Genomic DNA, 22,501 nt, shown 5'->3' on the forward strand with positions numbered 1-22,501 from the left:
GTTCGGAAAGGTGCGGGCTCACAAAGGGCAAGACCTCTGGTTCAGGGCTTTCCCAGCCCCACCTCCCCTTGCCTATAAGAGTACAGACCACCTGGGCCAGGGGCCTGATTTCCAGGCTCTAAGATGGGAAAGTTCCGGTGCTCTCACAGCCTTGTTCCGGAGCTTACTCAGTGCCCACCCTGTTCAGGGTACCTTCTAGAACCTGCTCACTGGGGAGACAGTGGGTCTGCCCTCCAGCATTGATTTTCTGAGCTTGTGTTTTTGGGGGATTTTTTTCTGTGTAGCATGTGGGGTCTTAGTTCCCCAACCAGGAATTGAACCCATGGCCCCTGCATTGGAAATGGGGAGTCTTAACCACTGGACCACCAGGGAAGTCCCCTTCTGAGCTTGTTAATCAGAGGGCAGGTGGGAGACCCTGCTGGCTTCCCAGTCCTCCCACTATTATTGCAAGTAAGAACCACCTCCAGTCCTATTGTAGAAAGTATCTGCAGAAACTTGACCTTGCTGGAAATCTCACAGCAACTGGGAAAAGTTGCCTGGTTGCATGTCTGTTTTTAATAGATGATGTTGTCTTAGGCATCATTTACATGACCTTAATTTTCTTTTTGGACTACACTATCACCCTCTAATTCAGAGCTGTCTATCTCAGAGAACAGCTGCTAATTACACCATACTTTTTATGTCTGTACTATAGACTCCACATGAATGCTGGGAGAGACACATGCATTTCATATGGTCATCCCTTCCCATTGTGCGTTTCACCCCGGGCCCTGCCAAGTTGAGCCTGGATCTCACCCTCAAGGTGCTTCTGGTCATTTGATCAGCATAGCAGCCTGTGTCCTTGTGTCAGGGACCCAAGGTCAGTGGGAGCCCAGCATGTGAGAGCAGTGACTTGCCTCATCACAGTCTCCTTAGTCTTAGGAGATGTGTCTTAATCTAACTCAGAGTTTCTCTGGATAATTCTCGGCTGTGAGTGGCTGTCCTGTGTGCTGTAGGATGTTCAACAGTGTTCCTGGCTGCTACCTGCTAAATGCCTTTAAGCACCCCCACCCCCAGAGGTGACGCCCAAAAATGCCTCCAGACATTGCCAAAGATCCCCTGGGGTGGTGGGGGCAGGTAGAATGTAGGAAGCCCCTTTCTGTTATCTCCCAGGGCTCAAACTGACTTGGGTTCATAACCGGTACCAGTGCCTTCCAGACCCTTCTCTTTGAGATTGCTGCGTGATTACCTCTTTGTCATTACGTGCCCACCTCTGGGCTTCCGGGAGAGTCTGTCCTGGGCAAAGGGAAGCCTTGTTTTGTGTATGTGTGTGTCTGCCCCACCCCAACTGGAGCATGAGCCGTGCAAGGAAGGAGCCTCATTTGGTTGTCTTGGTGTCACCGTGCCGGTGGCTATGAATATGTGTAGATGGAGCAGTGATTGAGCCCTTTACCAGTAGGTGTTCTACAGTTGTTTGGAGTATCCGGACTCTTCTCAGGCAGATTGGAGAAGCTGGGCAGATTGGAGCCCAGCTGTGAGGTGGGGTGGGGGTGCTCTGTCTTTTCATTGCCACCATCTGACCGGGTGTGACTGGATAGATGGAATGTTAAGAGAAGTGTTGCAAAAAGGGGGAGGGGGAGCACCAATGCGTATTTACGTGACCTTATAAATAAGTATGTGCTTGGGTGCAGGAAGTGACTTGACAGTTAAGAAAAGCTTTCTGACTTGATGTTTTTTCACCACTAGGACGAGACAGCTTTCCACTCAGCCATGACGCCGTGTCTGTGACTTGGTCCACCCTGGACTATAAGCCATGACTTAGTCCACCCCTCAGGGAGCCGCGGCTGCTGTGACCACTGCGGGGACTGACTGGGGAGAGCGGCCACCTCGAGGCTTGATGGTTGGAATGTCTCGGCGACCACCCAGCATGTACTGGTGTGTGGGGCCAGAAGGGTCAGCCGTGTGTCCAGGACACGCCATGGAGACCCATAACAGCGGTAAGGGCAGGGCTGGCCAAGCCTGCTTTGCATGTTCTACGTACGAACAAAGGGTTTTCAACCAAAGGATATAAATTGCCAATTATTTGATGAATTGTATGGTTTTTCAATATAAAATATATCATGGGATTCTCACTTAAATTCTAAACATTGAAGGAGCCATGGGGCAAAATTTATGTGGACTTAAGATTTATGTGGATCCTAAGAATCAGGGCATCATTTCATGTTTGTTAAAAAGACTTTTTTTAATGGGGATTTGGTTTTGTGTTCTCACTATACAAATAATACGTTTATTAAAGAAAAATTGAAAAAAGAAGTAGAAAGAGTAATCACCCAGAGTCCCACTGCCCTAAACACAGTTAATATCTAGGTATGTTGTCTTCTAGTCAGCTTCTCTGGGCTGCAGGGACTTTGTTTTAACTTTATTTACTTATTATAGTGTATATACTTCAGTATCCTACTTTTTTCCCCTAACTTTGTGTCGGTCACCTAGCTTGTGGGATCCAGGGAAATATCATCTTATTTGGGTGCGCTGTGCAAAATGATTGACCTAATTCTTACTCTCCCACTGGATGTTTTGGGACATTTGTGTTGCTTCTAGTTTGTTTGTTTTTGCGGTACGCGAGCCTCTCACTGTTGTGGCCTCTCCTGTTGCGGAGCACAGGCTCCGGACGCGCAGGCTCAACGGCCATGGCTCACGGGCCCAGCCACTCTGCAGCATGTGGGATCTTCCTGGACTGGGGCACGAACCCGTGTCCCCTGCATCGGCAGGCGGACTCTCAACCACTGCGCCACCAGGGAAGCCCTGTGTTGCTTCTAGTTGCTGACTCAGACCAAAATCATTCCATGTCCATCTTTTTATACATGGTTTTGAGATTATTTCCTTAAGATAGATTTACAGAAGCAGGACTATTAGATTTGAATGTTTTTAGGTCTCTTTACACATATTGCTGGATTGTTCACCAGAGTTGCATCACTTTTATCCCAAATAGGATATCATTGATATTGTTAACAATAAATATTTGTTAAGCCCTTAGTACATATGGGGCACTGGGTTTGGTGTCTTAGGAAATAACCTCATTTAATCCTCACGACAACCTATAAATGGTACTTCTATCTCCATTTTATAACTGAGGAACATGAGAATAAGAGAGATGTAGAAACTTGGTCGGAGTCAACAGCCTGTAATGGGCAGAACTGCCCTTTGAACCGTGTCTTAGCCCTGGACTGCCGTCCTCAAAGTATAGGTCATCCTGTGGGATTTGAGAGGACCTGTGGGTTTGTACCTCTGTGGAGTTAGCGATTCAGTGTTGTACCTGGCTCAGTAGACATTTTGTTCAGTTACTTAGTGTTTTTTCTCCATCGAAAATGCCCAAAGTCTAACTAAGGTGATGTTTCTGAAAGACTTCTTTACACATAAGTCAGATTACAAAATGAGAAAAGAATTTGCTTCTTGACATTGTCCAGCACTAAATGTTCCCAGAGTGTTTGACTTGCATTTTTTGAAAGGTTTTCTTTTTGTTTTTTCAGATGTATGCCTTTTTTTGTTTGTTTTTGTTTTTTGGTTTATTTGCGGTACGTGGCCCTCTCACTGTTGTGGCCTCTCCCGTTGCGGAGCACAGGCTCTGGACGCGCAGGCTCCGGATGCGCAGGCTCAGCGGCCACGGCTCACAGGCCCAGCCACTCTGCAGCATGTGGGATCTTCCCGGACCGGGGCACGAACCCGTGTCCCCTGCATCGGCAGGCGGACTCTCAACCGCTGCGCCACCAGGGAAGCCCTGGATGTATGCCTTTTTTCAGTTGCTTGTTAGGAAGGCCGTGTCTTATTAGCATGAGATCAAGGTGACGTGCGTGGAATGCTGTTCCTGATTTTGGGTAGAACCTCTTTCCAGGGCACTCTCAGCTGCAGTATCCCATCTGCCTCTCCTCAGCAATCCGGAGGAATGATGGTGGGGGCAGGGATGCTGGGTCCTTCTGGGGCTCACTGGGTGGGTGGCTGTGTCATCTGAAAAAGCCCCAGAGGAGACTCTGCCCCGTCCTCGTCCTGGTAAAGAGCAGTGGATCTCCACCCTGGCCCCCAGAAACACTGGGCAGTGCCTAAAGCTATCAGTGCACAGGCACCCCCAGCTCCACTGGAGCAGCATCCTGGGGGTATCTTTTAAAAGTTCTTGCCTCCCCACCTCCACGATCCTACTGTGCAGCTGGGGTTGAGAATCAACTGGTCTAAATGATTTGGACCAGCAAATTAGAGCAGCATTTCTCAAATTGCAGTATATACTCCAGTCCCCTGGGGATCTTGGTGAAATGCAGATTCTCATCCTGTGAGTCTGGGGGCACCGAGAATTTGCATTTCTAACAGGCTCCCAGGTCGTGCCAGTGTTCCACCAACAGAGAGGCAAGGCTGAGACCTCAAGGTGCCCAGGAATCCTCACTGACTCTTACAGTTCCTGGGGACCTGGGTCAAGGGACCCTGGACAGACCTGGAACCAGCCCTGCCTCCAGGCCTGAGGTAGGACAATGACCAGGGAATGTTCATGTGCACGAGAGGCCAAAAGTGTTGACACTCCTAGCCCTCATTTTCCTCCTTTGAGGTCTAGATCTGAACTTTACACTACTCCTACAACCAGTTGCCTCTCCCTGACAGCTGTGATCACCAGGTGGGAGGGAGCAGGCTCAGAATGGTCTTTTCTGCCTCAGGGGCCTCTTTCCCCAGTGGAATCTCAGGACTCCACACCTCCCTGTTCTGGCTGAGCCTCAGGACACACACAAGGCTTGAGGAGCCTATGGGAATTGTGCAGCCCCCACTGGTACTGTTCTACTGCTTAGGGCTGGAAGGTGCCGACAGGGGAGGTGGTGTCTTGTGAACCCTGATGCTCAGGGATGTGTTTGTGCACGGAAGAAAACACATAAACACAGAGTTGAAGAAGATGAGAAAAAAGTGACCTGAAATACATTGTAAAATTCTGTCCTATGGCTCAGCATTATGGAAATTATGAAGAAAATACAAATTTATGCCCATTCTTCAAGAGTTGAAAGGTCCCATAGGTGGTAGCCAAGGAGCTGAATGTGGAGGGCTTGCCCTAGGACCCCCAGGGATGAAACCCTACAACACTCCCCTCCTGCCGGCAACGGGCTGCTTACATGGCTTAGTAGCCCGACATCAGGCCCCTCCTGGCCTCTTGCAGCTACCGTTCAGCTCACCTGAGAGCAGTGAATGAGGGCAGCAGAGGACCCACCCTGCTTTCCTGCCAGGTCCAGGGGAAGACAGTGACACCACGGGGGCCTGTGTGGGTACTGGGAATGCTGAATCCATTACCTGGGCTCTGGATTAAGGAGCACTACTAACTACCTGTAACCTAGAGTGATGTGTACTTCTGTCACTGTCTTGTTTAGAACCCCACAGCCAGTTTATGACTGTTTCCTTTCACTGAGTGAGAAGGGGTGGGGAGACACTTCTGGGACTCACACAGTGTGATGAGGGCTCAAGAGCCTGTCTGTGGGGTTCATTAGGCCTGCATTCAATTCTTAGTTCTGGGTGACCTCAGCTGAGTGGCTCAGCCTCTCTGAACCCTGATCCAGACAGACACAGAATCTTAGTGGGATGTGCCAATCAGCATCTATTTCTGGCCTCCTGGCCAGCAGGGGTCTGGGGGGTCTCTGCTGTGTGCTGCAGTCTGCACTCTGCTTCATGTGGCTCCTAACCTCCTGAGACCAGCAGGCTGGCAGGGCGCCTTCTTCCCTGCCAGTTGCAGAGGTGCAAGCGGGGAAAGCAAAAACATTCCATGTCTCTTAAGGCCTAGGCTCAGAGTGGCACGCTGTCGCCTCCATGCCTCTGCCCTTGGCCAAAGAAAGTCACATGGAGGAGCCCAAGTGAAGAGCTCCCTGCACGAGGAGGCCACAGCCAGGCTGTGGATTCAGGCAGAGGGGGAGGATTGTTGTCCATCATTCATCTACCATGATAGGAGTGGGTGGGCTTCAGTACTTTAAAATTGTATCTTATTTATGTATTTCTATTTATTTATTTAAGCAGCCCACAGAGCTTTTCTCTCATGAAACTTTACCTGGAGCCCCAGCCCACATAACAGCTATAACAGTGGAGTTGCTTTGGTGGGCAGTCGTGGAGGGGTGGGGGTGGTGAATCCCACCGCTGATCTTCACCTTGACCGCGGAGCTCTGTGGGCCCAATTTTAAAATATCGCATGTTAGATTTCAGTTTCACAAAATAGAACTATATACACCAAGACCATAGCCTGGGAGCAGGTGACACTCAAAGAGTAGCACAGTCACTGGGGATTATAGCCACTGCCCTTTGCTTACCCATAGGGGTACAATGTGCATGCGTTCTTTTGTGGTTGTTTTGCATTACTTTTGCAACCAGAGAATAATATTGCAACTTATTTTAAAAATTGTTTTCTCTTTAAGTACGGAAGTTTTGTGATTAGGATCCAACCTGCGTACCTCCTCCCTCGTTGGGTGCTCATTTCCAAGATCAAATTTGCTTTAACTGGCCTCTTTCCCACGAATTTCTTTCTGGATTAAATGGAGCAATATTTGACTCCAGGAACCTGCAGCTGTGCTTCCCATGGGGCCCACCCTCTGAGTTCTGTCCCCATTGGATGAGCTGGATTTTTTTCTGCCCCACCTTCTCCCCAGAGGAGTCATGCCTCCCCTCCCCTTCCCCCCAGTCCACCAGCCTCACCCCAGGGATGACCGTTGCAGACCTGATTCGCAGCACTGCCTGAGGGAAACTGATTGTCAGAAAGAGGACCAGTGGATACCCAAGTTATTCTCAATGTAGGAGCAGCTCTCTCACCTTTTAAAAATCCTTGGAAGATACCATGCTTTGGAAATAATGTTATCATTATACTTCCAAGTAGAGTTAGGAAAAGATCCAAACTTTAATAAAATGAGTAAAAAACTAACTTTTTACCTTTGGGCTTTTGGTAGTGGTCTTGTGTGTGTGTGTGTGTGTGTGTGTGTGTGTACTGGGTGTGTTTGTTGGTGCCTCTACCTGTTTTGACTTACACAATTCACCTTGTGCTTGTTGAGAATGGTTAACCCTTTCAGCACCCATGAATATGTGAGTGCTTCTCCAACTGCCTGTGGTGCCATGTGGGCTATGTGCGCCTGTTCTATGTTTGTGCAGCACAGTTGTGCCCCAGAAAGGTGTGTTACAACCTTATTAGTACTATCAGCATTCAGCTGGGCTTCGGTGCAGGAGGAATGTTTAGAGCACATGGATGGGTTCAGAGTGTGTGAGCTGAGAGAACGAGGGTCAGTGAGATACTGGGCCAGGACTGCGGACCCAGCCAGTTTGACAAACATGTCATTAGACATTCTTCCACATCCGTCTCACACCAGTCAGAGTGGAAAAACCTGTCCTGTCAGCTGAGGTAAGGCTCCTGGGGAGCAGAGAAGTGAGGAAACTTCTAGATAATTCAGGCTAAGAACGCTTGGTGAGACTCTTCAGGATCTCACCAAGGGTGAGAGGCGCTTGGACAGACATCACCTGAGGTGGTCCACATCCCCCACCTCTCTGTGAGTGGTCCTGACTTCCGCTGCCTGCCTCTCACAGCATGGACCAAAGAAGGAGAAGGAACATTCCAGAAGGCCTTCAAATCCTAGGTTTTTACATAGCTACTTCCAATGTCCTTTTCTTCTTCCTTTGGCTTTTTCAAATCTGTTTTGAAAATAACTTTTTAATACAAGAGCCAAGTAGATTTGCCCGAGTGGGGGCTCTGCCTGCTTTCCAGAAATAGAAATACGAAATAGCGTGACTAGGAAGTGCCCCTCCAGTGGCAGCATGCTTTCTTAGTGAGCCACTGTAGGAACTCCTACAAGGGGCAGATCCATCGTTTTGTGTGCCTTTCAGAGTGTAACCACCAGCCCACATGTTAAGCTGTTCCTGGACTTGGTGTCCTGCTCATGCCTGCTGGGAGGACAGGGCTTTGCTAGGACTGTGGTTAGCAGGGTGCCCTCTCCAGCCTGGCTGCAGGAGCAGCACTGGGCCCCCCAGGGACCGTAGCCATTGTCCAGTAAGGAATCCCTTACTGAGAGAGGTGAAGAGGAGGGAAGCTGTGTGGTGGCCTAGGTCACAGGAGAAACGGCCATGGGCATCCATCCATGTGGGAGCAGTTAACACAGCTGTGCTTCATGCCTGCAAAGTCCTGCCCAATGACAGAAGCTCTGGGTTTGATGGGGCTTTTAACATTAACCTAAATGTGAGGCTTAGATCATCTGATTATTTGTTCGGAATATGCTTGCTTACTTCTAGCAACAGGGAGCTGACTCCTTCTCGAATATTCCAGCCTTTCTGTGGGCTGCTCTGTTGGGAAGTGTGTGCTGCTGCAGAGGCCAGTCCTGTCTCCACTGCCTCTAGCTCCACCTGCCTAGGCTGATTGGCATCCCTTAACCCCTTTCTTGAAATAACTAACTTTGATGCCTTGCCCTCCCTGTGGATTCCTTTTTAGGCTGAGCAAACCATCCCACTGCCTTCAAGAGCAGGCAGCCCGCAACGTTACACATTTCACTTGGATATCACCAAGCTTTTGCCTTTTAGTCTGTGGACTAACCGTTAGGCCATGACCACCTGGGCCCAAGGGGAGAGCAGCCTCCCACCCCTTCCCTCCACCCTGTGTGTGGGGGCTCTCTGGAGCGCCCCATCCCCCCACCCCATTCTAGGTGGCCAGAGCCTGAAGTTCACCCAGGGCCTCAGCCCACCTTCCCCTTCCCATTCCCCACATTTGCCCCTGACTCCTTCACCAGGGCAGCTACTCAGTGGCCAGGAGAGGAGATTCTCTTTCCAGCTCTGTGCCCTGGCCTCCACGAAGAGGTCAGTGGCCTGTGAGCAGGTGCCTGCGTGGACGTCCCCAGGCCCCAGTGCAGAGGGATAAGGATTTTCTCCCGCTTCCCTGGTTTCCTGGTCCACATCAGCCAGACTCTGAAGAAGCCATAACTGGGATTTTTATGAAATTCTTTAACTCTGGGAATTGAGAGAACTAAATAACATATAAATTATCACACCCGATAACATTTAAGTCCAAACTCTAGTATATTGATTTCACACACATATTCAGGAACTCTGATGAATGAAAATAGGGGCTTCCAATATTCCTTAGAATTCCCAGTTCTGAGTCTGTTCGCCATCCTAGCCGCCCCTGTGTTCAGTTCCTCCAGATTCTACTTAACCATCTTGCTATTTATTGACATTTGTTATAAAGAATAAAAGATAAAAAAGCAAAAAACAGAAGTGTACATCTCAAGCAGTACAATCCTTCCTAAGCCCATAACCCTGATGTTATAGAAGGAATCACACATTAGTTAGAAATTATATTTTCAATTATAAATAACTTTTTAGGACTGTACTTCATTTTGCTAATTCTTGCTATGTTTGTGCCTCGCAGCTTTTATGTCATCTACATTGTCCAGCATCCAGTGGCCAGGCACGTCACCAGGTGTTGGTTTAAAATCAATTGCTTACCTATTCATTTCAGGAGAACCAAAGCCAAAAATAACTTAGTTGGGGCACTTTGAATTTTTCAGCACATAGAGATATTTAAAGGCATTGAAAAATTTAGTCCATTATTTTGAATGTAGAACCAAGTGATGATGCAAATTTGAGGTTAGAATTTGAATACATTTTGTATTCAAGAATGACACTCTTCAAGCTCCTTTTAGTAGCTCATTTTGGACTTCAAATGGCCCTGTGAGCTCTTAGACAGGTGGGTGGCCACAAGTGGCCTACACCTGGGAGTTAGAGGTAGAAGAGGCCAGGGCAGACCCTTCAGGCTGTTTGCACCCCTCCCTTCTGCTCTCAGAATCAAAAGCCTCCAATGGGTGGTCACCCGTGTCCCCACGCAAACATCACCAGCACTTCTGGGTTCAAAAGCAAAAAACAAGCAAAGAACCCCTACCTGATAGCGGGCAGAGGCCTCCCCGAAGTTATGAAAAAGTTACTTGTGTGTAATCACACACATTCTCATATAAAATCAAATGCCATCCTGCCCAGGTGACCACTGTTAGCTGAGTGTGTTTCTTTTCCATCCTCTTCCTACACTCATGTCCACACACACACAATTCTTTTTTGTGTATATTTCTGGGTTTACATGCATGACATTCAATTGTACATGCGTTGTGCAACTTTTGTTTACTTGAGTGATGTACGTCTTGGAGTCTTTTTCATTTGCATCAAGTTCCATAGTGTAAATACAACAATATTTATTTAATCAATCTGCTATTAAGGTGCCTTTAGATTCTTTCCATATTTTGCTTCTTACCATAAGAGTTGAGTATACCCCAGCAGAATGGCAGGATCAAAGAGTAAGCACATTAAAAATTATCAAAGTAATACACAGCCCTGGTTAAGGAAGCAAGTGATACAGATGGACTATAAGGCAAAGCCCCAGTGGCAGCTCCCAAAAGTGTCTCTATTTCCTGTTTCTGGTTCTAGTTCTTCAGGTCATCACCATTTCTCTACATAAAGAATATGCCTGCACATTTCTCTTGCTCCATCCGTTGAGACAGAGTCTGCTGCCTGCCTGCCTGCCTGCCACGATAGAGGACGATTTCTTTCCCCTTGCACCACACCTCCCAGATGCTCCCTCCCACTTAATTCTATCAGTGTGGACTCATCTCTGGGTTGCTTTTGCAACATTAAATGATATGTTCCCATTGCTATGACTTGGCCTGGGGACTCAGTGTCATCCATGTTCTGTGGGGCTCAGGAGACACACACCTCTTCCCTACTTTTTACCTCCACCTGGTTCCCACCTCTTACTCAGAACTCTTATTTTTTTTTTATTTTTTAATTTTTTTGCGGTACGCGGGCCTCTCACTGTTGTGGCCTCTCCTGTTGCAGAGCACAGGCTCCGGACACGCAGGCTCAGTGGCCATGGTTCACAGGCCCAGCCGTTCCGCGGCATGTGGGATCTTCCCAAACCGGGGCACGAACCCGTGTCCCCTGCATCGGCAGGCAGACTCTCAACCACTGCGCCACCAGGGAAGCCCAGAACTCTTATTGTGAGCCCTCATTTGCCTGGAGCACATGAGTAAGAAAACTCAGAAAGGGCTGTGGTGGCACATGTGAGACTCGGTTTTCCTGAAAGCATCTTCCATTGGTCTTCCCCGTGATCCCAAGTGGAAATCATTTGCCTTTAGACCTTGGAAGAGCCTGCTGTGTTGTCCTCTGATGTGGTCTGATTCTCATCGCTTTGTGGGTGACTTGTTTTTCCCTCTCTAGAAGCCTTTAGAATCTTCCCTGTATGTCTGGTCTTCTGAAATTGCATAACAAAAGACCTGGGTGAGGGTCTTTATCCTTCATGCTGCTTGGTACAGGGTAGGTCAACAATTTATCCCTTTCAGGCCTGGAAAAGTCCTTGTATTTTCATTGATAGTATTATCTTCCTCTGCTTTTTCTCTTTATTGTTTTGGTTTGTTTGCTTTTCTGGAACTCCTGTTGCTTATCTTTTCCCTCAGATTTTCCAACCCTTCTTAACTTCCAGAAGCTCTTCCCTATTCTTGATTGTTTCTTTTCATAGCATTCTGTTCCTGTCACATATATGCAGTGTCTTCTTGAATTCTCTTGAGGATCCTAATAGGCATTTATTTTATTTTGATATCAATCTTACTATCTTCTCAGTTAATTTCTTAATTTATTTCTTAATGCAAATTCATTGATTAAAATAAACATTTTTATAATGAATTCCAGATAAACCAATAATTATAGGATTCAAAGCATTATTAGGGAAATTTGCAATCAACTAGAAGGCTGTTACCAGAGCTCTGGAAAGAAGGCCCAGGGTAGCCCAGGACGGTGGGGCAGGAAAGGAAGAAGAGGATGGAGTGGGAATCTTTTCTGAGGACTTATGTAACAAACTACTGCATAACTCACTGGCTTAAAACCACAGCAGTTTATAGTTTCCCGGGATTCTGTGAGTCAGGAATCAGCAGGGCTCAGCGGGTGGTTCTTCTTGCCTCACTCCCATGTCTGATAATTCGGTGCTCCTCACCGTGACTGCTCTTCCCACATGCTCATCCAGACGTCCACCCCCAGCCTGTATACAGCTTAGCAGTTGAATTCCCAGAGCTCAGAAGCAGAAACTCTGAGACCTTACTAAGGCTTATGCCTGAACTGTCTCTTCATCGCTTCTTCCGCCCTCTGTTGGTCAAAACAAGTCAGAAGGTAAGTCCAGATTCCATGCAGGATGGGAAATATTAGATTCCAGCTCCCAAAGGAAGGAATGCCAAAAGTTTGTGGTCATCTTTGACACAGCACACCACAGAAATAGATAATGCATTAGATGTGAGGAGTCAAAGAAAAAGGATCAAGGATGTACACACACTCAGATTTAACTGATATTAATATTAAGCCATTTTCACTTCAACAATTATTTTAAGAAGTAAAACATGACAAGAATAGTTAGAGCCCCCTTTGGAACTCTCCCTGGTAACTGCTCTTCATAAACCCCCAAAGGTAGCCATTATTCAAAGTTAGTATGGACGTTTTGCCATGTTTTATACCATTGTTAATTATGTCAGTGCCTATAAATACATAGTATTGTTTCTGTCCCACCAGGCAGTCCCCTCTGGTCAACAGAAATTCTATAACATCACCTGCCTGGGTTAAGGAAGAAGCTTCATTGAGGGAGAGGAAATCACAAAGCCTGGGTCTGCAGGATGGGTTGCCTGTGGTCCCCAGTCTCTCATCCTCTCACAGGGAGGCTTGCCAGGGCATCTGCTGCATGGGAGTGGGTTCCAGTCCAGCAGAGGGTCCAGCATGGATCTCCACTCCCAGAGGCTAGCCTCTTCATGATGTGGCAGGGTGGGTGCTGGCTGCCTATAGGGGAATCACTTGGGGCTGTGGGATGTTATAGAACCTCCAGGCACTAGACCCATGGAAACTGAGCTTGGATGCCATCCCTTTATCCAAGGGAGAGGTGGGCATCCCTCAGCTGGCTCATTGTCCAGGTTTGAGGAGTGGCAACCAGAGTCACGTTTGGGCAGTCCTGCTCTTTTCAGAACGGTCTCCGTATTTAAGATTTTAAAATAAATATTTTCATACTGTGCCAATCTTTTTGTAATTTAATTTTTTAATCAACACTAAGTTTGTACTGTATAAGAGCTTTATTTTCCAAGAAGCTGGATAAAACCTTTTACCTATAAAACCATCTAGGCCTGGTGCTTTTTTATGGGTAGACTTTTACATTATTGATTCCATTTCATTAAAGACTGTAGGTTTATTTAAATTTTCCATTTCTTCTTGAGTTAATTTTGTGAATACATTTTTCTAGATAGTCACCCATTTAATCTAGATTTTCAAATGTATTAGCATAAAGTTCCTAGTGGCTTCAGGATTTAAAATATGTTTTTAGATGACATCATTTAGTTTTCATAGATACATCATATACTCGATATAAAATTCAAAAGTACAAAACGGAATACAGTGAAAAGTATTCCCTCCCACTCTGGCCCCTAGTTTTCCAGTTCTCCTTTCTTCCAAAGAATCAGAGAAAATAGTTTCCTCTCTCTTTTTTTCTCTCAGAAATCAGTTTCTTAGGCCTAGATTCAAAATGGCTTTTTTCTTTTCATAAATCTTTAGCCTAGGCAGAATTTTGAAATTGTTATGTTTTTATCTCAGTTTTTTTTCCATCTTTTATATTATGGAAAATTTTTAACGCATCATAAAAGTGAGAGAATACTGTAATGGACCTCTCTGTATCCATTGCCCCAACTTTAGCAATTATCACACATAGCCAATCTTGATCTTTTCATATTCCCTTCCATTTCTCTCTAGATTATTTAGAACCCAATTCCAAACGTCATATGTTAAGAAGTGTTTAAAAAAGTCCAACTCAGTACATTTTATATACATTTTTTAAAGTAAAAAATATGGGCTTAATAACATCAGATATCTAGTCAGCATTCTAATGCCCTTGATTGTCTCATAATTTATTTTTATCAGTGGTTGACTTGAATCAGGTTTGTTACTGAGTCTCTTAATTTCTACCTTTCTCCCTCACTTCCTTTTTCCTTGCAATTTAATTGTTGATAAAACCACATTGCTTATCCTTTGTAGTTTCCCACAGTCTGGATTTTGGTGATTGCATCCAGTGTGGTGCTCCTCTGTGCTTCCATAGATCCAGAGGCTTGATTACATTCAGTAAGACTTGGCAAGAACACTAAATAACTAGTGTTGTGTATTTCCTATTGTTTCACCACAGGAGTCAAATGATGTCTAATTGTCTGTCTTTGCTGTTCAAATTTTTCAGTAATTTTGGTGTTGTCAGCATGATACTTCATCATAAAGGTTGTAATGGTTTTTCAGCTTTTCACCTAATGATTTTATCAGTCATCAATCATTGCCTTATATCAGTTATTTCTTTGGGGTTGTGAAGTGGTGATATTTTAAGTCTACCATTCTTTCTTCATCTAGCTGAAATCTATCTCTAAAGAAGGACTTTCTCCCATCAACTCTGTGGTACCTTGAGATATGGTTTGTATGTGAAAGTCAGGATGAATGAATCTTTCCCTTATTTTAATTATTTCATTTTCTGAAAATGGATCAATTCCCTAGCATCTTTCAAAGGTGACCGATAAAGTGTGTCCTTTTAATATTATTACTCATTCATGGATTTTTACTTTTTTATTTCTGATGCTAAAATTATTCATCTTTTGCCAGCTGAAGCCCCTTTGGGTTGGTTTCTCTATCTTTTGACATGACCCCAGGAGCCTTTGATAACATCCTTGCTTTCTGATGTGACAAGATATTCCAGGCTCCTGTGGTCCAGTTCCTGTCCCAGACCTGCCATCTCTCATGATTTAATTCTCTAGTGTATATTTTTGTCTCCTTTCTCATTCCAGATATTGTCCGTACTTTTGCTACCCCCCACCCCCGTTTCTTATTTTTTTGATCAATCTGTCAATAAGATTGTTTCATGAGTCCTTTGAAAGAAGCAGCTTTGGGTTTTGTTGTTGCTTTTTTTAGTGTCTTTGCTTTCTATTTATTTTTTTCCAACGAAAGGTCTCACATTTATTACTGAGCCAACCCACTAGTGCAGAAACATTGAAACAAAGAGGAAAATTATTTTCCCAATAAAACACATCCAGCTGTCCAAATAGTGGTGGTTTTCCGAGTGATATGGTTAAGATGCACATGACCTTGATACAGCAAAAATACGCGTGCCATTTCATGTGTGATTCCTTATAGACCCAGATTGGTCTTCTCTTGGAGTAGTACCTGATTTTATTACATTTTCATCTGAATCCACTGGAGAATAAGACGATTCTGCTTCTGTTTCTTGGCCAGGAATCGCTTGATCCTGAAAGTCTTGGGAGAGGACAGGGTGAGGAACAGAGTTAACCACACACACCAAGATGGCGGACAAAAACTCTTTGGTTTCTATTTAATTAATTTTTTTTTTTTTTTTTGGCTGTGCCATGTCTTAGTTGCAGGATGTGGGATCTTCCTTGCCACCTGGGGGATCTTTGTTGTGGCATACGGGCTCCTAGTTGCGGCATGCGGGATCTAGTTCCCTGACCAGGGATGGAACCCGGGCCCCCTACATTGGGAACGCAGAGTCTTTTTTTTTTTTTAAGTTTAACATTGGAGCGGTTTATTATATTAGAAAGCTTCTGTAAGTCTCAGAACGTTAATTCTTTTTTTTTTTAGCATCTTTATTGGAGTATAATTGCTTTACAATGTTGTGTTAATTTCTGCTGTATAACAAAGTGAATCAACTATATGTATACATATATCTCCATACCCTCTCCCTCTTGTGTCTCCCTCCCACCCTCCCTATTCCACCCCTCTAGGTGGTCACAAAGCACGGAGCTGAGCTCCCTGTGCTATGTGGCTGCTTCCCACTAGCTATATATTATACATTTGGTAGTGTATATATGTCAATGCCACTCTCTCACTTTGTCCCAGCTTACCCTTCCCCCTCCCCATGTCCTCAAGTCCATTCTCTACATCTTCATCTTTATTCCTGTCCTGACCCTAGGTTCTTCAGAACCTTTTTTTTTTTTTTAGATTCCATATATATGCGTTACCATACGGTATTTGTCTCTCTCTTTCTGACTTACTTCACTCTGTATGACAGACTCTAGGTCTATCCACCTCATTACAAATAGCTCAATCTCATTTCTTTTTATGGCTGAGTAATATTCCATTGTATATATATGCCACATCTTCTTTATCCATGCATCTGTCAATGGACCCTTAGGTTGCTTCCATATCCTGGCTATTGTAAATAGTGCTGCAATGAACATTATGGTACATGACTCTTTTTGAATTATGGTTTTCTCAAGGTATATGCCCAGTAGTGGGATTTCAGGGTCATATGGTAGTTCTATTTTTAGTTTTTTAAGGAACCTCCATACTGTTCTCCATAGTGGCTATATCAATTTACATTCCCACCAACAGTGCAAGAGGGTTCCCTTTTCTCCACACCCTCTCCAGGGAGCGCAGAGTCTTAACCACTGGACCACCAGGGAAGCCCCTCTATTTAATTAATTTTTGCTTTTATCTTTATTTTCTTCTTTTTCCTAAATTCACTCCTCCCCTCTTCAACTTCTCGAGTAGTATGCACTAACTTCTGAGAACCCATCTTTTTTTCAACTTGAGAATGTTTCTTATTTATTTGAGTACATGGTTCTGGAATTCTTATTAGACACGTTTTGAAAAACATCAAGGATCATCTTCCATGTCTCTTTAATTTTTTTGTCTGTACTTTAACTTCTTTGTGTCTTGCTGCTGCACCCTCTGCTTGGTTTTCCACGTTGCTGATTTGTCCTCTAGCTCTCTCCATTATGCTCTGCCACCCACTTACTGTGTTTTACAGATCAACTCTTTTGTTTTAATCTCCTAGCTTTTCAGTCAATTCTTGTGTATGGATGCTGCGTCCTCTTGTATCTCTCCAAGACGTCAGTCATATTTATTCTGAGGTCTTGTTCTTGCTTTACTAACACTGGTACTAGATGGAGATGGGACCCCGAGATTCTGGAAAGCCAGAACCCGAGATCCTGCTTAGGGGAGCTCAGGCACTGATTCAGTCTTTTCCTCCCAGATGAGGGTAGTGGTTGCTGATAGCAAGTTAATCATCAACCAAAGAGTCCAGAGTTTGTCCACACTCCCTTATCTCGGCGACTGGGTTATTTGTGTAGGTTTTCCCACTGAGCAGTAATGTAAGGGTGCAGCAAGAGATACAGGCTCTCAGATCTGGCAAGACCCTACCTTGCCTAAGCACTGTCACTGTCAACTGCTCACTTCCCCTTGGGGACTCTGAGGCCCAAGGGGGAACTGCGGTGGGATATGCCTCATCCTCTCCTGCCCTGGGGGGTCAACATGCTCCCAGTGGCACTGAGTCCTTGGCTAAATAAGCAGAGAACTCAATTTAGCTTTACTTTCTGTGTGTAGGGATGGGGGTGGGGAGGGGTCTCTTCCTGCCCTGCTTGCAGGCTCTGTTATCGGAATTGGGTGCTTCTCCTTTATGGCATTCATCTTCCTCAAATGTTTGTGGGTACATGGTTGGATGTTGATCTTTGTGTTTGGGATTCCCCATAGCTGTCTGTGAACGCAGTTTTGGTCAACGCAGCCTGCAGATAGGGGGGCAGGGAGACTGCAGTGGACTGTCCTGGGGGTGCACCCAGAGTATGTCTTCTGGGTGGGGGGCTCCACGAGCTGCCTGAGTGTCACCCACCACCTAAAGTTCCACACTTCCTCTGTAGTGCACAGGGGGCAGAAACCTCTTCCCCCCACTGCCTGGCGCAGGCTGGAGAAAGGCTTACTGTGAGTTTTCCCTCCGAGCAGTCCCCCTGCTGGTGGCTCTAGGGGTCTTGCTTCCCATATGCTCTCCAGGCAGCCTTGGAGCACTCCTGAACCTTGCCTACCTCATGCACGATGGTTTCTGGACCTATTAGGTCTCCTTCTTGTTTTCTGTGTTCACATGGCTTGTTGAGTTTGGTGTATATATATATATATATATATATATATATATATATATATAACTTTTAAGGACTTGGGGCAGGAGGTTGTGGCTACAGCCAGGGCTCAGTCTCCTGTCTGGATCCTATCTCAGCCTGCTGTCTGGATCCTATCTCCCAGCATCTCCTTGGCATCTCTGAGGTGTGCAATTTGCAGGAGAAACTGAGTGATGGTGTCAAGGATGTGGACTTTGCAGTCGGAAGGAGCTGGGTTCAAATCCTGGTCCCTCTGCACTCCAGTCCTCATCTGTAACACAGAAATGGTTAGAATCTGTTTGCAGAATGCTTAGCACCATGCGAAGTGTGCATGCTTGGTAGTTACTCAGTAAATTATGTAGCCTCACCAGGACTCTAGTTCTGTTAACTGAAACTGATAATAATATTACACTGATAAAAATGGGGAGGTCCTTAAAAATGGGAGGCCTTTGATTTTATTGGGCTTGAAGCCATAGAAAGCATGGAATTTACAACGTGTCCAGTCCTCATTTTCGAATGTGTCTATCACTGAAATGTGATGACCCCTAATCTAATCATCAAAATTGTTTTAATTAAAACTGTCTAAATTTTAATTGAAAATGTTTTCATTAAAGTCAAAATCTTTCCTTGCCTTACCTTCAGAATGCTTTTTTGGACCAGATTAGCAAAATCTGTTTGTTTCCTACTAAAGCTTGAAGTTCTAATATTCATGAGTATCTTTTAAATGTTCAGCTGAAAACTGTCCATAAGGAGTGCCTTGAACTCATCGAGAAATAGTGACGGCTGAGTCAGGTTTCGGTGGGCAAAGGGCCACAGTAGCAGAACCCAGGCATTCTTGGGATGTTTGCGGTTTCTGAGGAATCATGGAGCTTCTTGCTTTAATGATCAGAATATCACTCATAAAAACAAAGGGCCATATTGTTGTCTGGCCAGGGTTTGTATTAACTGAAGAAGTTTTTACTATGTGAGTGGGCATTTCCATAGAGGAAAATAGCTGTGAATGTGGCAATCACAGAGCAGTCTGGTCCAACTCAGCCACAGGCTGCAAACCCAGCCGCAGAGGAGTGCGGCACCCAGGAATGTAAACTCTTGCTCAGACTGAAGATCTTCTCTGCGTTTTTGTCTCAGGGCAAAGGGGTGAGGCTGCAGGCGTTTGCTTCTGTTAAGCATTATCCTTTATGCAGATACATTTGTGGTGTTTGCTTTTAACTTTTCAGTGGCCACGTTGTAATCACCCAAGGGCTTCCCTTCAAATCTACGAGTTAAATACATCAACTCATAACTCTGCGAGCTACAGAGGACCCCTGATCCTGGCTTGTTGCTTTTTTTGGTTTGCCTGCTTTGGGATTTAGAAGGCAGATGGCAGTCCCTGTTTTGAGGCAAATCAGCTGGAGTCAATTTTTGTTGTTTGAACTCGAGGGTGTGCATCTCTCTGCCTGAAGACATGCAGAGGAAAAGGCAGAGCAAATGACTTCATGTATTTTTCCTTGCCAAGATCTTAAAACTTTAGTTGTTTGACTATAGTCACACAGCTCAAAAACCATTCTTTGATTTTTAATCCTTACAGAATGTCTTTATGTGTATACAAGCAAAACAAATATAGATTCTTATTTTCCCTCTTTTATACAATGTATAGCTTATCACACACACCGTTCTGTACCTTGCCTGTTTCTTTCACACATTCGTGCTATCATCATCATTCTTTTGACAAATGCACAGAATTCTATTGTGTTGTACCTCAGTTTATGTAAGCAGTCTCCTTTACTGGACATTTGGGCTATTCTTAATATTTTGTTATAACAAAAAATGCTGTGATGTCTTTTCACATGTATACAAGCATATCTACGCAATAAATTCTCAAAGTGATGGGTCAAAGGACATATGCTTCTAAAAATCTGCCAGATAGTGCCAAATCACCCTCCATGGGAGTTTTTCCTGTTTACCCCCATCATCCACAATGTATGTGCTTGCCTGTTTCCCTATAGGCCTGACAACAGTGTTTGTTATCAAATTTTTGGTTTTTCCTAATCTGATGTGTGAAAAATGGTGTCTCAGTATAGTTTTAATATGCATTTCTCTTATGATAAGTGAGGCTTAGCATGTTTTAGTGTGTGTAAGAGCTGGTTATATTTACTTTTTTTGAACTCTCTCTTCATATCTTTTGCTTATCAACCTCTAGGACTTCATTGATCCTTCCTTAACTTTCCTAGGAGCTCTTCGCATTGACATTGTATCTAGTGGGTAACTAGATGCCCTATCCAGATCAATTTACAAGCCCAGAAGAACTGAAATGAGAACTTTGAATGTCCAAGGGGCTATAAGTAGAAATGTTTTGCTTTTTTCTTAATTATTGAATTAATATAAATTAAATGTACACTGTCTAGGGGAAATCATGATAAATATACAGGATCGTATGAAGGAAACTTTAAGAATATTTAAGTAAATCTGATAAGGGGTAAATATCCAAAATATATAAAGAACTCATACAACTCACTATAAAAAAAAAAAACCTGATTAAAAAATGGGCAGAGGACCTGAATAGGCATTTTTCCAAAGAAGACATACAGATAGCCAACAGGCACATGAAAAGATGCTCAACATCACTAATCATCAGGGAAATGCAAATCAAAACCACGATGAGATACTACCTTATACCTCTCAGAATGGCTATCATCAAATCATCAAAATGTCTACAAATAACAAATATTGGCAAGGATGTGGAGAAAAGGGAACACTTGTGCACTGTTGGTGAGAATGTAAATTGGTGCAAACACTATGGAAAACAGTGTACAGGTTCCTCAAAAAATTAAAAATAGAACTACTATATGATCCAGCCATTCCACTCCTGGGTTCATATCCAAAGAAAATGAAAACATTAATTCAAAAAGATATATGCACCTCAATGTTCACAGTAGCATTATTTACAATAGCCAAGATATGAAAGCAGCTTAAGTGTCCATCAATAGATGAATGGATAAAGAAGATGTGGTATATATGTACAATGGAATATTACTCACCCATAAAAAAGAATGAAATTTTGCAATTTACAACAACATGGATGGACCCGGAGGGTATTATGCTAAGTGAAATAAGTCAGAGAAAGACAAATACTGTATGTTTTCACTTATATGTAGAATCTAAAAAAATAAAACAAACAAGTGAATATAAGAAGATAGAAACAGACTCACAGCTACAGAGAACAAGCTAGTGGTTACCAGAGGGGAGGGTGTGGGGGGAGACAAGATCAAGGAAGGGGAGGAAGAAGTATGAACTACTAGGTATAAAATAAATAAGATACAAGAGTGTAATGTACAGCACAGGGAATATAACCAATATTTTATAATAACTTTAAATGGAGTATAATCTATAAAAATATAGAATCACTATTATTGTACACCTGAAACTAATATAATATTGTAAGTCAACTGTACTTCAATTTTAAAAATGACAAGTAGTCCTCTTGTATAGGAAGACAACATTGTAAATATGTCAATTCTCTACATGTTGATTTTATAATTCAGTGCACTTGCAGTTAAAATACAAACAGGATTTCTTTTTAGAACATGAACAAATAATAATAAATTCTACCTAGAAAAATAAGCATATAAGAATAGCCAAGAAGATTCAAATGAGGAGGAGGTCAGTTGAGAGGAGGGCAGAGTATTTCCATCATATGTTAGAATTATTACAATGCCATAGTAATGAAATGTGTTGGCGAGTAGAAAGGGAAAGGACAGGGAAAGCAATGGGACAGGGTAGCAACTCAAAAATAAGCCAAAATGGGACTTCCCTGGCGGTCCAGTTGTTAAGACTTCACTTTCCAATGCAGGTTTGATCTCCGGTTGGGGAGCTAAGATCCCACATGCCTTGCAGCCAAAAGAAAAATACGTCCAAATGCACATTGCTTTTGCTTTACTATTTAGGATTTCAAATTAGTCCAGAAAAGAAAGTTTACTTGGCAAAAGGACAAAAATAACATATTGCTTTCTCACTTCCACACCAAAATCAATTTCAGATGAATCAAATATTTAAACATAAAAATGAACACCATTAAAAGTCTATGAAAATGATAAATTAAAATAATTTTGGAGGGAGAGGGACTTTTTCCTAAGCACAGCACAAAACCCAGATATCATAAAGGAGAAGATTAATACAATGATTACATAACAGTTAGAACTATTCTGTAGAAAAGCCTCTCAAGTGACAACCAACAAATAGGTAAAAACCATCTTCAACATATACTACAAAGAGCATTGGCAAATCAATGATAGAAAGAATATTCCAATTTTCAAATGAACCAAAAAATAGAGAGTTTAGTTCATTGAAAAAGATAGATGATGGGTAAACATGAAAATATGCTGAATGTCATTCATATGGAAAGAAATGGAAACCAGAACCAATTATGAGATATGTTATTTTGCTTATCAGATTGGAAACAATCAGGAAGTTTGATATTATTTAAGGCAGCAAAGGTATAACTTATGCTGTTTTTCATATTTTATTTTAAACTAATATTGAGTTGATAATTAAGTAAGGATATAATTGATGCAACTTTTGGAAAAGCAAATTGG

General features: G+C 43.7%; 1 protein-coding gene across 8 annotated transcripts in view; it reads left to right on the forward strand.

Moving 5' to 3' along the window:
* Positions 1-22,501, forward strand: part of LRRK1 (leucine rich repeat kinase 1) — a 122,993-nt gene that overhangs the window by 3,273 nt on the left and 97,219 nt on the right. For 7 of the 8 annotated variants that reach the window (XM_089906899.1, XM_089906902.1, XM_089906903.1 and 4 more), the window contains exon 2: positions 1,726-1,976. In XM_089906899.1, coding sequence (XP_089763025.1) covers positions 1,877-1,976 — 100 coding nt within the window. In that variant the 5' untranslated portion in view covers positions 1,726-1,876. Of the gene's footprint in view, positions 1-1,725; positions 7,602-22,501 lie in introns of all 8 variants that reach the window. The other variant, XM_089906900.1, reaches the window with a different exon arrangement.

The sequence above is a fragment of the Delphinapterus leucas genome, chromosome 2 (genome assembly GCF_059928025.1).
Source record: "Delphinapterus leucas isolate spDelLeu-1000000601 "Yukka" chromosome 2, BTC_Dleu_Yukka2, whole genome shotgun sequence".
NCBI lineage: Eukaryota > Metazoa > Chordata > Mammalia > Artiodactyla > Monodontidae > Delphinapterus > Delphinapterus leucas.